We start from the raw sequence: 14,512 nt of genomic DNA, 5'->3' as shown, positions 1-14,512 counted from the left end.
GTTAGAAAAATACAGCAGAACACTGCAAGTCCACACAGTCAAAAGTCAATGTAGCACATTTCAATAAAAGCCTGGTGTTCAATTTACTTCTTTCACTGCTGATCTGTAAAAACACATACAGAATAATAGCACACATTACTGTCTCTTTTCTTTCTGTTCATCCTTTTGTGTTTTGGGCCTTGACTTATATGATATATATTGACCTACATGAAAATGGATGTTGCAAAGCGTGAGACCACCCTGTGGTTTGAAGTGTCAGTGGGCTCCTACAGGAGCTGAAACAGCTCAAACGCCCTCTAGTGGTGGAAATTAGTAGCAGTCAGTGGTGGGAGAACCACTCAGAGCCCTCTGTCATAGTAGTAACACCAAAGTGTAGATATATTCTATTAGAGATACAAGTTCTCCATTAAAAATCTTACTTAAGTAGAAGCACAAAAATATTAGCAACGAAATATGCCAATAGTAAAAGTACTCATCATGCAGAATTACCCATTTCAGTTTCATGTGTATTGCATTACGATTGTTGATGCATTAATATGTTCATCATTTTCATGATGCAGCTGGTAAAGGTGGAGCTAACTTGTATTATTATTATATATACTGCCAGGTAGATTGTGAATTTCAATACAGTCTTATCTTGACCTATAATAAGATGTCATTGTTTATTTCTTAATTATATTTTGCATTATTCAACTGAACCCGTGAAGTACATAAGGATGTCAAATTTATGTAGAGGAGTAGAGAGTACAATATTTACCTCTGACATGCAGTGGAGTAGAAGTAGAAAGAAGCATAAAATAGAAATACTCAGGTGAAGTACAAGTACCGCAACATTAGTAGTTTTTTGAGGTGGAGATCATTTCAGCCTGATAATCAGACTGAATTGCCGTGTTGCTTTCACTTCATTATTCAGGTTGACACCCTGTTCTTCAGGTTGGAGAGGGGTTTGTTTTGTTTTGCCTCAACCGGTCAGCAGTGAGCGATGTATGTATGTTTTGTCAATGTCGTTTTCATCTGACACTGAAGTTGTGGTAGTGGTTCAATACACTTCAGAGGTTTCACTCTGATAACCCTGCTTGGCCTGGTATGACTGGTATTTAATATAACTACAATGCAGTTTAAAATAAACCAAGAGTCAATTTGTTAACTTTATCAAACTTTAACGTTATACAATTGGCACAATTAGTCAGATTAAGTGAAATTAAGCCATTCTCAACAAAAATGTCATAGACTCTCTGCTGAGTTACTGCTTTTCACTGTTCACTCTACATCACTGACTAATTGACTGAGCAGTTAAACCAAAAAATAATAAAGAAAGAAATCCATAATTCAAATATTTGTTAGTTACATACTCAGGTGGATAAAATCCAACCAATAATAAATATTAAAAATACCCTCAGAGGTATTTACAAACCACACAACATACTGAAATTTAGTTTTTTTATCACACAGAAAAACTCCTGCTATAATAACTACTATAACTATTAAAACCTCATAAATACAAGATATACTCGCAGCCGCAAACTCAGCAGACCGGCCGCCATTATGGCTCTAAATTGTACACGATTACAGTGAAAGGGCGATCCCGGTTAGATCCAAAATGGCGCCTCTGCCCCTTTTAAATAAAGAACCAATCAAATTCATGGAAATTTGGTGTATCCAATCAAAATCCATTTGCTGGGCGGGTGTTGCGGAACCGGGAGGAGCTGACTTGGGGTGTTGTGAATTCGTGTAGCCAAGAAGAAATCTTGAGTGGGAGTTGTCGGACGAATTTGTTCTGCATTTTGTCCGTCGATTCGCACCGATTACCCAACGCGCTAGCCGCAGTCATGCCCGGGATAGAGAAGCTGCCGATAGAGGAGACGCTGGAGGACAGTCCCCAGGTAACGGCTCTCTTCCATGTCGGCTTCAGTTGGTATGCTAACGTTAGCCACTTATACGGCCGGGCTAACAGTCTTTGTAGGCTCAGTGTTTGCCAACAACTAGCGAAGAGATGTCAAGTTCAGGCAGCATGCTAACCGCTAACGGCCCAGCTAACTAAGGCGGACAGTTTAAACGGGATAAAACAGCTGTGCATCGGCATCAAACTGTCACGGCTATACCGATCCGCTGGTGGGAGATTCCGTTAATGTGCCAGGTCGTAATGTCAAGCTGAGGTGTTGGTTTGCACAGAAGTGAACTCGTTAAATGAATAGTTAGCCTGGTACTTCCTTAGCCACTTGGTTGCTAGCGTCCCACATAGTTTCTCGTGGTAACGTTAACTGTTAATCTTTTGGCCAAGCAGCAGTGTCATCCTGCTTATTGTTAGACGGAAAAGTCACACTGGGCAGAAAGCTGCACTGAGCTGATACACCCCCCAGTCAGTGATGTTATTTCCTGCAGCAAATCCAGGGCAAAACACCTGCTGTGACATCACTGATCGGGGTGTGGCCACAGTGTGATTCGTCTGACAAGTTCAATCTGCCGGTAAAGGAAATTGTTTGGATGTTTTAGTTCATCTGTAGGCAAATCAGAGGCTTGCATTATGGAGCGTGTTCCACATTTCAGCCCCTCTCTCTCTGGGTGACCTGGCCTCACTGAACCCAGCCTTTGTGTTTCTGGATAATCACGAAAAAGGGCATCAACAGTTAATTCAGGGGTTTCCTATCCAGCTGTGAGCCTGTTCAAGTGAAAGAGGCATACTTTGGAATTACAAGCAACATCATTAAAACCATGAGTGGAGTAATTTGACGTGACACAGCGAGACCCTTGGTGAACTTTGGTTATTGCAGCGCCAGCATCTGATTTAGGTGAAATATGTACAGTATAATCACACAAGAAGAATGTGATATAGTGACACTGATCGCTCTGTGATACAGTTCCCAGGACTGTGATGCCTTCGTAGTGCTGGTGTTATCTGTCCTTTCATGAAATGGTAGGATTAGTCCATTCACACAGCCTCCAGGAATGCCCCACAATTCAACATCTTTCTTGTTTCTGACAATGACAGAATGAAAAGGAAAGATGAGCTCGCCTGTTAGCCAAAGGCAAACAGCGCACTTTACATAGATAGGTGTGGGCTTGTTTTTTGGCAGTTAAACTATGGATTTGGGGTTGAGGCTTTTATGGGTTGGTCATGTGATTAACACTGATTTCATTTGTTTTGCGTTTTGTATGTAGACACGCTCTCTGCTGGGAGTGTTTGAGGAGGACACTGCAGCCATCTCCAACTACTGCACACAGCTCTATCAGGCCATGCAGAGGATTTATGACGCACAGGTACACACACACACACACACACACACACACACACACACACACACACACACACACACACACACACACACACACACACACACACACACATGATTCACAGGTGTAGTGCCACTGGCTTTGCAGGTATGGGCAGGACATACAGGAACATTAATAAATTTCAGCTGATTGGCAAAGTGTGTCTCCAGCTGCTCAGCGCTGTCTGCTGTTTTCTCTTCAAGAATGAGCTGAGCGCCGCGACACACCTGACCTCCAGACTGCTGAAAGAGTACGACAAACAGGTAGGCCAAGTCCCACGAGCCACCAGAATCATTCAGAAAGCCACCAGCCCAGTCTTATGACCCCACCCATCAGCCACCAACCCTTTAACTCACCTCATCTTATAACACTCTCCATCAGCTTTACAACAGTAGCCATCTGCCTTGTGACATTAGCCATCAGCCTTTGATACTAGCCATGACCTAATTACACCAGCTATCAGCCTTATAAACCAGCGACGAAGGTTAAAACTCCAAAAGTCAGTTTTATAGCACGAGCATCCGTCTTATGACCTCGGCCGTCACACTTATGACCCTCAGCAGCAGGTTTATAACAGTAGCCACTGGCCTTATCTTCTGCTTCACACACCTATGCTAGCTGCTAAAACCGCCCTTTCCAGAGCTTTTCCAGCTAGCCTGGGTTGTAATTTTGTCTGTCTAACAGTTGAAGTCCAAAACTAGATCTTGACAGCTTTGTAATTATTTCCTCTAGAAACAACTTCAGGTCAAAACATTTGTTTTATGATGAGATATTTTGAAAACTTGTTGCCGTTGTCTGCAGCGTTTTCCTCTAGGGGGCGACGATGAGGTGATGAGCTCCACCCTGCAGCAGTTTGCAAAAGTCATTGATGAGGTGAGAGAGAATCCAAACACACCAGAGCTCAGTCTGCTGCTGTCAGGCAGATTTCACCCGGCATGATAGGACCTCTTGGTCGATTTGCAATTTAAACGTGTGAGAAAGAGAGTAAGAAGCACTGTGTTCATCCTCTGTGGTCACTCTCTCTCCCTCCCTCTCTCTGCCTCTCTCTCTTTTTTCTAGTTGAGTTCCTGTCATGCTGTCTTGTCCACCCAGCTTGCAGATGCCATGATGTTTCCCATCACACAGTTTAAAGAGAGAGACCTGAAGGGTAGGAGACACACACATGCAGGACACTGATGATCCAACCCGGTGTCAAATCTGTCGGCGGGTCTGGTTCTGATACACTCAAGCCGACAAGCGTTGTGTTATTGACGAAGCCAGAAGAGCGTAAATGATGTCGGTAGATAAAGCCTGACTGTGCTGTGTTCCAGTTCATCCCATAGATGAGGTTAAAGTCAGGGCTCTGTGCAGGCCAGTCCTCCCCACAATGACTGCTCCCACAAAACTATAAACAGAAGTATAAACAGAGGCATCAGAACCATCCTCTGCACTATAACTCGCTGTTCTTTTTGTGTCTCTGCAGAGATCCTCACTCTGAAAGAAGTCTTCCAAATATCCAGTGATGGTAAGTTAGTGCTGCTACTTAAGGCTACAATTAATATTCAGTATCAATTTATCCTTTGTTATTTTTAGGAGAAATTTCCATCAAGTTCCCAAAGCCCCACAGAGTCAGCGTCCAATTGGCTAATCCTAAGCCCGCCCTTAGCGACTGTTGCTTTGTTAATATCACTTCTGCTGAAAAGCGTTGTGACTGTAAATCCAATTATTGCTTTGCTAAATATCCATTAGGCTACAAAATACTGTCCATCTCACGGTGGGGCTTGAAGCTGTGGTGCACATGTTCAAACAACGTCCACTTGACATCTGCTCGCAGCTCAGCTGGAGTCATTTGGGTACATTGAGATAAAGCAATAAAGTTAGTGTGTCATCTTCAGGTCGGGCTGAGATTTTATCTGCCAACGACCCGTGTGTTCCTTTCCCAGCGGATTTGTTTTTTTCAGAAACCAGAGGACAGCTGATGCAAATGTCTTTGATAAGACTGAGTCAGTTAACGTTTCCACAGAGACGAGGGTTTGATCAGTCGCCTCTTTACAGCAATGAAAAACCCCGAAGGATTCAGTTTATCATGATCAGAGGAACTCCTCACATTAGACAAGCTTGAACATACATTTACTTTGAACAGTTAATTAACATTGTTCTTAAACATATTTGTTTTTTGAGTGTATTTGTGTGAGTGGAGGTCAGTTTGTCCTAATGTGACTGAAGACAAGGTGAGACCTTACAGCTGCTGTTAGCTTGATGCACCACAGTGTAAAATAAGATCATCTAAAAGAACAAAGTGTGCAGATCTGTGTGTCAGTGTGACTCGGCTCCAGTACGCTCAGTGAAGACCACTTTTCTCCCACAGCGCTCACACTGTTGAGCTTTAGCTCCGCTTGTTTTTAATGGTTCCTGATGAGTATTTCTGTCTGAACTGTTTTACGTTCCTGTCGAAACACAGAAATGAAAAAGAAAGATAAAGAAAACACGTTTTGCCACCAAAAAGTCTCACCTTCCTGCTCCTGTGTGCAGATCACGACACCGCCATTAACAGATACAGCCGCCTCTCCAAGAGGAGAGACAACGACAAGGTAATGACTCCAGAGACAGAAACACTGCTCCTGTTAGCTTTACAGGCCTGTATGCTCACTTCTTTAGGTGGTAGCACTGGTGCTAGCAAGTTAAACAATTCAGTAGCACGAGGAAAATTTTAGTAGCACACAGTTGGACAGTTAGTTAACGTGTTTATTGGCTAAATTAATTTGATACTGATAAGAAATTCTAACAATGTTGAACAACAATTAAACTGATTCTTTAACCTTCATTTTTCCTCCACCTGAACACAACAGGATGAATTTAAACATTTTTAAACATGAAAAATCAACAGTGTTATATTTTCAATGCGCATCAGTGAACTGTGTGCTGGTCGTCCGTTCGCCTGCCACCATACAGTACCTACAAAACATTGCCTTTTTGGTCTGGTCTTATACAAGCCAGGTGAAATCTTTGAACCACTGAGGGTTGAATTGATTCGTTTTTGTATCTGAGGAGACAGGCCGGTCTGATGAAGAAGCGATGAGTGACGAAGATTCAGCATCAGACTCCGTAAATGCTGTAGTAGCACTATTTTCCTCCAAACGGCGTCTTTTATCCTTGTTGTCGTGACCTGCTGAGGTAGAAACTACAGAAAAATACCTCTTCATTTTGCTTGAGTCTTCTTGTTATTCTTAGTTGTTGCGGTTGGTTTGTCACAAAAATGATACAGAAGTCGTGGTTTCCCGGCACAGATCAGCGAGGGCGGGAACGTTTAGCCAGAAATGTAGTTCATTTGTATTCGGATTGAGAAGGACAGTACACACTTAGAACTACAACTCCCATGAAGCATTGTTCCAACAACTATCGAATAGGACAAGAGACAGTAATATAGCCTAGTTTTCCATGATACCAGCCCAACACTGTCGCGCTTGTGCTAGTGGATGCATGTTTCTCTTCACACAGAATGATTTTTAGTAGCAAATGCGACAGAAATTGTCGCACCGTACAGCCCTGCTTTAACCATTCACTGCTTCAAAACTAAAGTTTAATATTAACCTTGTAGGTAATGATTTTATGTTCTGCGTCCATAATTCCTGAATAATTTCCTGTGAAGTTTCCTCAAAAGATTGGTGACAGGGACAGTGCAGATACAGTCAGCTGTGTTGAGTTTCTAAGCAGTTATTCCTTTAAAGAACTGCTCAGCACTGTGAAGTATGCATTCAGTTAACTGTAGACGCGGTGTGCATGTTCAGCCGACCTCCTGTGATCCGACATGAAGACTCTTTAGGTTTGCTAACAGTTCATTTCAGTTTGATAATTCAAACTGCGGCCACTGAGCAGCGTCTCTATTTTTCTTACAATTCACACCAAATTACATTGAACATCTCTACAGTAATTATTAGGAAAAACTTGTGACTTGTGAAATAAACTGTCACCATAAACATCAGCGTGAAACCTGCTTCAGATCAAACCTCGGGTCAGTTAAAACCTTCCTGTATGTCTGCAGAGAGGATGAAGTCTGTGCAGGTTGTTTTTCATTGACATGAACTCAAAGCAGAAGCTTCCTGAAAGGGAAACGGTCAGCAGCAGTCATGTGCCAAAATCTATATCTCGCAATACGATTATCTCGACCAAAAGTGGATTATCTGGGTAAATCGTGTTACCTTGAACCTGAAATAAGAAGAAAGTCTTGTGTGTTGCAGCTGCGGGCGGAGGCGGTGGAGGACGTCTACACCTCCCGCAAGAAACAGCACCAGACTATGATGCACTACTTCTGCTCGCTGAACACACTACAGTACAAGAAGAAGATGGCTCTGCTGGAGCCGCTGCTGGGCTACATGCAGGCCCAGGTACACACACACACACACACACACACACACACACACACACACACACACACACACACACACACACACACACACACACACACACACACACCCACACACCCAAAGCTGCAGCCAGCGAGGCAGATCATGTGAGTGCATGGTGTGTTTCTTCTCATATTGTAAAGTCTGACTCAGATTGTGACCATAGTTTTATTAGACTCATCCTCAACAACGTGACGTGCAATAAACCTGCAAGGTAGCTGTGTGTAGGCGCCTTGAGAGCAGGTGTCATACAGCCAGATCAGATGTCGACTTTGTCCCTGAGTTAACTGCTCCAGTCAGTTTTATTCTATAATATATGTGAGCTTGTCGCTGCGGCAGCGAACACAGCAGAGAAACGTGACTCTTCCCAGCTGATTCTGAGCTGCTGCCAAACCTGCTGATCTGTGTTTATTCTGTGCAGATCAGTTTCTTTAAGCTGGGCTCAGAAAATCTCACCCAGCAGTGGGAGGACTTCCTGGGAACCATCGGAACCAGTGTCCAGAAGTAAGAACCCTGAACCCCCCCCCCACAGTGTCTTAAGATGCTGTTTACTTTAATTAGAAATGAATGGAAACATGATGTTTGTGTGTTTGTGTGTGTGTGTGTGTGTGTGTAGTGTGCGTCGGGAGATGGAGCAGGAGATTGGGCAGATGCAGCAGACCATCCAGGACATGGAGAGATCATGTGACCCGCTGTATGCGCCATGTGACCCTGACCCCGCCCACTCACCTGTCTGTCGCAGCCTGACCAGGAAACAGGGATACCTGTACATCCGCAAGTAGGACATTTACACACATATAGATGTGTTTCACTAACTGCTTTTACTTCATGTTCACATGAAGGCCCGCTGTGCTGACTTTAAAACACCATTAAAATCATTCTGAAGTTTTTGTAGAAAAAAATGACGTGCACTGCGTTCAGTCAGTGTCTTTCTTTATTCTACCACTGGGGGGCGTCAGAGTTGGAAATCTTAAAATCCAACACGAAGCAGCTTTAATGGATAATTCCAATTAATTGCAGCTATTTAGAAGAGAAACGAAGCCACATGTTAAAATATCTGAAACATCCATCACATATATACACACTCACCTCCTGCGTCACCTTCACTGCTGCAGTGTCAGTGTTGGTATCTGGTGTTAAAGCTGAATTTGTCGTTTGCGTCGTCTTTGGAGGAGTCAGAGTTTCTCTTCTGTGTGTCTCTCAGTAAGACGGGGCTGGTGTCATCGTCCTGGGAGCGCCAGTACTTCTTCACGCAGGGCGGTAATCTGATGCAGCAGGGCCGGGGCGAGGTGGCGGGCGGGCTGGTCACAGACCTGGACAACTGCTCCGTCATGGCGGTCGACTGCGACGACCGCCGCTTCTGCTTCCAGGTCACTTCCTTCGATGGCAAGAAGTGAGACGGCTCCCTTATGTTTTCGCTTCATGAATACACTCTAGCCTGTCTCTCCGTGGTTAAGTAGTAAGAGTTAAGGTAGAGGTAAAAATAGACTAAACTCAGTGCGTTTGTCTCGTCAGAGTGGTGACGCTGCAGTCGGAGAGCAGGAAGGAGTGCGAGGAGGTAAACTGTTTCTGTCATGTGACCTGCTCTGTATTGACTGTCAGCTGCTCTGTTGCCTCCTCACACCTCTCTGCTGCTTCCTCCATCAGTGGATCTCCACCATCAACAACATCTCCAAGAGGATCTACCTGAGTGAGAACGCAGAGGTCTGTGTCCTGCTTCCCTCATTAACCTGCACTGACCTGGTCGGCCATCTTTAGCTGCAGTGTAGCCTGGTGTCAGACCGCATCACAGTCAGCACATTAATGCCCTTTCTTGTACAATGACCCGTTCACTGATGACATATGGCTGCAATATTTAGGTATCCACATACTTTTGGCCATGCAGTGTATCTTAATCTCATATCAAGTATGAAATAGGAGCAGCAGCAGCAGCAGCACAAAGCGAGAACTTTAAGCCATTTGAATTCATGCATTCAGAGTCTTTTCCTATTGGTTGCTGCTGACATCTGCGTCATCCTATTGGCAGGAGCTGGCGGCCAGAGTGAACCAATCAGCTCTTGAAGCCGTGACACCGTCTCCGTCCTTCCAGCAGAGACATGAGAGCATGAGACCAAGCAGGTGTGTGTGTGTGTGTGTGTGTGTGTGTGTGTGTGTGTGTGTGTGTGTGTGTGTGTGTGTGTGTGTGTGTGTGTGTGTGAGAGAGAGAAGTAAATTCTTTATATACAATAACTTCAGCAATCTCATAACCAGCTCTCTCTCCCTTCCAGTAAGGGGCGTGTGGGCCGAGCGAGCAGCATCAGCTCTGTGGGCTCTGAGCCGTCTCCCGCCCTTTCTGTGCTCTCATTGGATGCTCTGGTTGCCCCAGAAACACCCATCCAGTTTGACATAATTTCCCCCGTCACCGAGGAGAACTCAGGACAGAGCAAGACGGCAGCACAGTCTGGCAGGTAGGTGTGTGTGTGTGTGTGTGTGTGTGTGTGTGTGTGTGTGTGTGTGTGTGTGTGTGTACCTTGACCCAATAGAAACTGTGGGCAGAGACTTGTTTGTGAGTGTTATTGTTGCAGCTGCTGGTTCGTCGTCAATATTCTGTGTATGTGTTTGTGTTTGTGCGTGTGTGTCCACAGAAGGAGTAATCCGTTTGGCGAGTCAGGAGACAGCGCATCAGAGGACAGTGAAGGTACCGTCTGTCCGCTCTTTTATCCTCATGCGATAAATGTTTAATATTATTAAAACTGAGAACTATTTGAGCAGTTTCTGTTGTAGTGAAGCATCCAGTTCCAGTTTAGTCACACTGCGGTTAATGAACGTGTCCAAACTTGTTTTGTTTCTGTCTCTTGTCCAGACTCGATCCTCCACCAGCTCTTCATCGTCCGCTTCCTGGGCTCCATGGAGGTGAGGACCGCCGAGTCCACTGACGTCATATCTGAGACCATGAGGCAGATCCTGGCAGCCAGAGCCATCCACAACATCTTCAGGATGACCGAATCGCACCTGCTGGTCACCTGTGACTGCCTCAAGTACGAACCACACAGATGAAGTTTGACTGTGAGACAAAATCTAGACCTGGACCTACACAAATGTGGACCTGGTTCATCTTCTAGGGACAACAAATAACAGCAAATACCATGAAAGAGTACAGTAGAGTACAGACTTCACTGATCCAAAGAGGACATTGATAACAAATGTGTCTCAGCTTGTCCTTTGGAGTCACTTCTGTCTGTGCAGGAAGTCTTTGATGTTGACTTCATGTGTTTTCCTTTTCAGGCTCATTGATCCTCAGACACAAGTCACTCGACTCAGGGTAAGATGATGTCTGTCTCTCTGCTGAGATGATTTTAGTGTCAGACGTGTTTCTAATGAGTTCTCACCTCCTCTGCTCTCCTCCTCCTTCCTCCCCCCTCCTGTAGTTCCCTCTGTCCACTGTGGTTCAGTGTTCGTCTCATCAGGACAACAAGAGGCTGTTCGGCTTCGTTCTGCATCCGGCGGGCGGACGGGGCGACAGCCGAGCCGTCTGCTACATCTTTGAGTCCAACAACGATGGCGAGAAGGTCGTCTGTGTGATCTGTGTTTGTCTCGCTGTCTCACACTCTGTCCGGTCTGTCTGAATGTCCGTCTTCTTGCTGTGTTTCAGATCTGTGACAGTATCGGCCTGGCCAAGCAGATAGCCTTCCACTCTGAGATGGTGAGACTGATTTGAATCTTCGTTTTACTGAAGCTAATGCTAACTGACGCTAATGCTAACTGACGGTGGTAGTGGTACCTTCAGGTGTTGTTGTGAAGTCTGCTTATCTTTGCTGTCTCGTTTTCGTTGTGTAGGACCGTAAGGCCGTGGAGAAGAGGAAGGAGCAGGACAAGGCCAAAGAGAAACAGCAGGAAGAACTCAGCAAACAGAGGCAGATCGAGAAGGTGACCTTTAACCTTTAACCCCACACTTGTAGTTATACTCAGTCTGTTGTACAAGCCAAATTTCTAAATAGAACGTGACACTACTCCTTGCCTTTTTGTCAAAAAACCCAAAGATATTTGATTTATTATCACACAGGACATCAACAAATCCCCACCGCTGAAAAGCTTTAGAATTACTTTAATGATTAATCATTTATTTGTAACAAGGTTTTTATTAATATTCTGATAAAAGTCACATATTTCTTCATTTTCAAATGGCCCTGTTTATTCTGAAAAAGCTCGTTTATGTCTGAAGCTGATAAATGGAAGCAGTTCAAACACTGTGATGATACCTGTGGAGCTGCAGGAAGATGTTGGATCTGTAAAAATCAGCGTCAGAAAAGAATAAAAACTCTGTCGTGCTGTTTATCGGCTGCACACACAGTTCAACATAAAACAGTTTTGATGTCTAACTTGTCTTTGTCCTCCTTTTGCCTCCAGGATCTGGAGGAGCAGAGCCGTTTGATCGCCGCCTCGAGTCGCCCCGCTAACCCGCCTGGCCCTGACGGACAATTCCTAGTGCTTAGCAACAGCCAATCGGAGGACAGCGATGCCGGGGAGGAGGGGAAGAAGAGGGGGGAGTCTGAAGCCTAACAAAGCTGAGGGAGGATGCATGTTTAACTGCCCAGGCAAGCCCCAGCTGGTACTGTCAAAGCAACAGCTCAGGAATCAGAGGAGGGGAACACCGCCCGCCCGCCGGGCTGCCTGGGAATGAAAAACATGTGCTCCCTCTCTGCTGGACTGCCTGTCACTCTGAAAACGGAGGATAAACTAAACGCACCCTCGCTATAAGAGGAGGAGGGGAGGAGGCGTGGAAATGTCCCGTCACGGACTTTGATTTTATTCTGTGTGTAAAAACGCTGCTTTTTATACCGGCTCCACAAACATAGATTAATCTGTAAGTTTCTGTTTTTTATGTTTATCCTATAAAAAGAGGTAATGGCACTGATGGAGGATTCAGAGCAGAAAAAAAAGAAGCAGAATGATGAACCAGGATCAGAAGGAGACGTGGGGGGAAACACAGGAGGCAGATTTGGACGGTGTCAGTGTCGGTTCGTGCTCTTGCTCAAGGGCGCTTTGGCAGGAGGTGAAGGTTTGGCCCCTCAGAGATCCAGAGAGGCAACAAGACGCCTCTGATGTCATAAGAAGTGTGAAATACAATGCTGTAAACACAGAGAGGAAGGAAAGAAAGAAAGAGAGAGAGAGCTTGGAGTCTTATTTTGAAGAGTACTTCCTGTTGTGACATGTTCATCAGGTGAGCGGTTTTCAAAGTGTCCTGCAGTGTTTTTTTTTTTTTCTTTCTTTCCAGGCGGTCGCTGGTTTTCATTCACTACAGAATGAAAGTCAACTTGCGAAGTCTTAAAACTCACTGAAACCTTTAACGAGTAGTCGATTAGAGGTCACCTTAAAGAGCGAGCGGATGCTTTAACACGGAGTCCGCCATGTTGCACCGCCATGTTTCTACCGCAGCCCAGAACGGACAAACCAAACGCCGACTCCAGAGAGAGCCTTTCATAATTTTAGAGGCCGCCATATGTTCTCCTACAGGCTTGGAAGATGAGGGTGAGGTGGGGGGTATTCAGCTAGTTGCAGTTTGCAGCATCACCACTAGATGCCACTAAATCTCACACTGGACCTTTAATTGATGAATATGTGACTCCAGCGTGTGGTGGGTAGTTTTGGCTGTTTTTGGACGTTTGCATAAACTAATCAAGTAATCGAATAAATGATCATCAGATTTATCAAGTGTAAAATAATTGTTAGCTTCATCACAGTGAATATAATGATGAAGAGTTATGAACAAACATGAAAGATGTTTAAGAAAAGATCGCTAACCATCAACGACTTCCAGTGCCAATGTGAACTTCAGAATTCGCCTTTTTGTCTAATTGTTGAGGTAATTGTAGAAAAACGGAACATATCATTCGCCACGCTTCGTCCAGCATCCCAGCTTTCCACGCCGTTTGTGTGCAGTGTGCGTTAGCATGTCATCAGGACGGGAGCCAACATGGCTGCCAGGGGAGATCCTGAAGGCGTGAAACTACAGAAAAAAAAACAAACAAAAAAACCTCTCAAACTCTTTTCGTTTGAAGATTTTTATTCTGCCTCCTACAGAGTGAATAGTTGCATGAAAGTAGTGCTCTTTAACGAGAATTGTATCCTGTTCACCTCCGACCAACAGCTTCAGGCCTCAGACGGCCTCCTTTCTCCGTCTGTTCAGAGGTCATTTGAGTTTGAGCTCAGCTTTGGTCTCCTCCAGTCATCTGATCAGGTCCACGCTGCTCATCCAGTAAACTCTGACGAAGTTTAACATTATTAACATCTTGACGTACGTTCAGAACGTGTTTCATGAAAGCAGACGGATGGTTTTTAGACGTCTTCTCTGCCAAATAATCAGCTGATTCAGTGTTTAACAAATGTCTATCGGGGTCATTGTTTGTGGCCTTTTATGTTCTTCACGGGCTTTATTCATTCATCGGCTTTTATCCAGAGAGATTCACTGATTCAGACATCAGACTCAATACACGTCAAAGGTCAGAGGTCACGGCCCCCTGACGCAGACAGGCCTCTTCAGTCAGCTGTGGTGAAGATGCCTCTGAAAGCCTAAAGTGATGATGATGATGATTTGATTGGGAGGGTGTTTTCTTGCTGTAACCAGGTGAAGGACTCGAGTTGGTGGAGCTGCACTTTACAAACGCAGGGAACGCGACAGGTGATGATGTTGAACTGTAAATATGTTTCTGTGATAATTGTTTCAGTGTCATGAATAATAAAAGGCTTTTCAGCGATAAATAAAGCACTAACTCCACCCCCCCCGAGTCGGGCTGATGGTGTCTGAAAATCAAACGAACCTCCACGAGCCGAATGTCGGACAGACTGAATTGTTGATTTTGTTTAGTTTCATGTTTGTTTAT

At 44.7% G+C, this 14,512-nt stretch overlaps 1 protein-coding gene across 1 annotated transcript; it reads left to right on the top strand.

Annotated features, from left to right (window-relative positions):
* Positions 1 to 1,693: 1,693 nt before the first annotated feature.
* On the top strand, positions 1,694 to 14,414 carry appl1 (adaptor protein, phosphotyrosine interaction, PH domain and leucine zipper containing 1). Its single transcript, XM_070958343.1, has 22 exons — positions 1,694 to 1,883; positions 3,160 to 3,258; positions 3,474 to 3,533; positions 4,072 to 4,143; positions 4,330 to 4,417; positions 4,733 to 4,774; positions 5,782 to 5,840; positions 7,488 to 7,634; positions 8,074 to 8,156; positions 8,269 to 8,430; positions 8,857 to 9,045; positions 9,168 to 9,210; positions 9,300 to 9,356; positions 9,679 to 9,770; positions 9,920 to 10,099; positions 10,277 to 10,329; positions 10,495 to 10,669; positions 10,917 to 10,953; positions 11,060 to 11,200; positions 11,284 to 11,334; positions 11,469 to 11,558; positions 12,039 to 14,414. The coding sequence occupies exons 1-22, from the start codon at positions 1,830 to 1,832 to the stop codon at positions 12,189 to 12,191; spliced, it is 2,127 nt and encodes a 708-aa protein (XP_070814444.1). The 5' UTR covers positions 1,694 to 1,829; the 3' UTR covers positions 12,192 to 14,414.
* Positions 14,415 to 14,512: the final 98 nt, after the last annotated feature.

Source organism: Chaetodon trifascialis, chromosome 3, assembly GCF_039877785.1.
Source record: "Chaetodon trifascialis isolate fChaTrf1 chromosome 3, fChaTrf1.hap1, whole genome shotgun sequence".
Taxonomy (NCBI): domain Eukaryota; kingdom Metazoa; phylum Chordata; class Actinopteri; order Chaetodontiformes; family Chaetodontidae; genus Chaetodon; species Chaetodon trifascialis.
The sequence above is the reverse complement of the archived record's forward strand: the minus strand, read 5'-3'. Positions and strand labels throughout refer to the sequence as shown.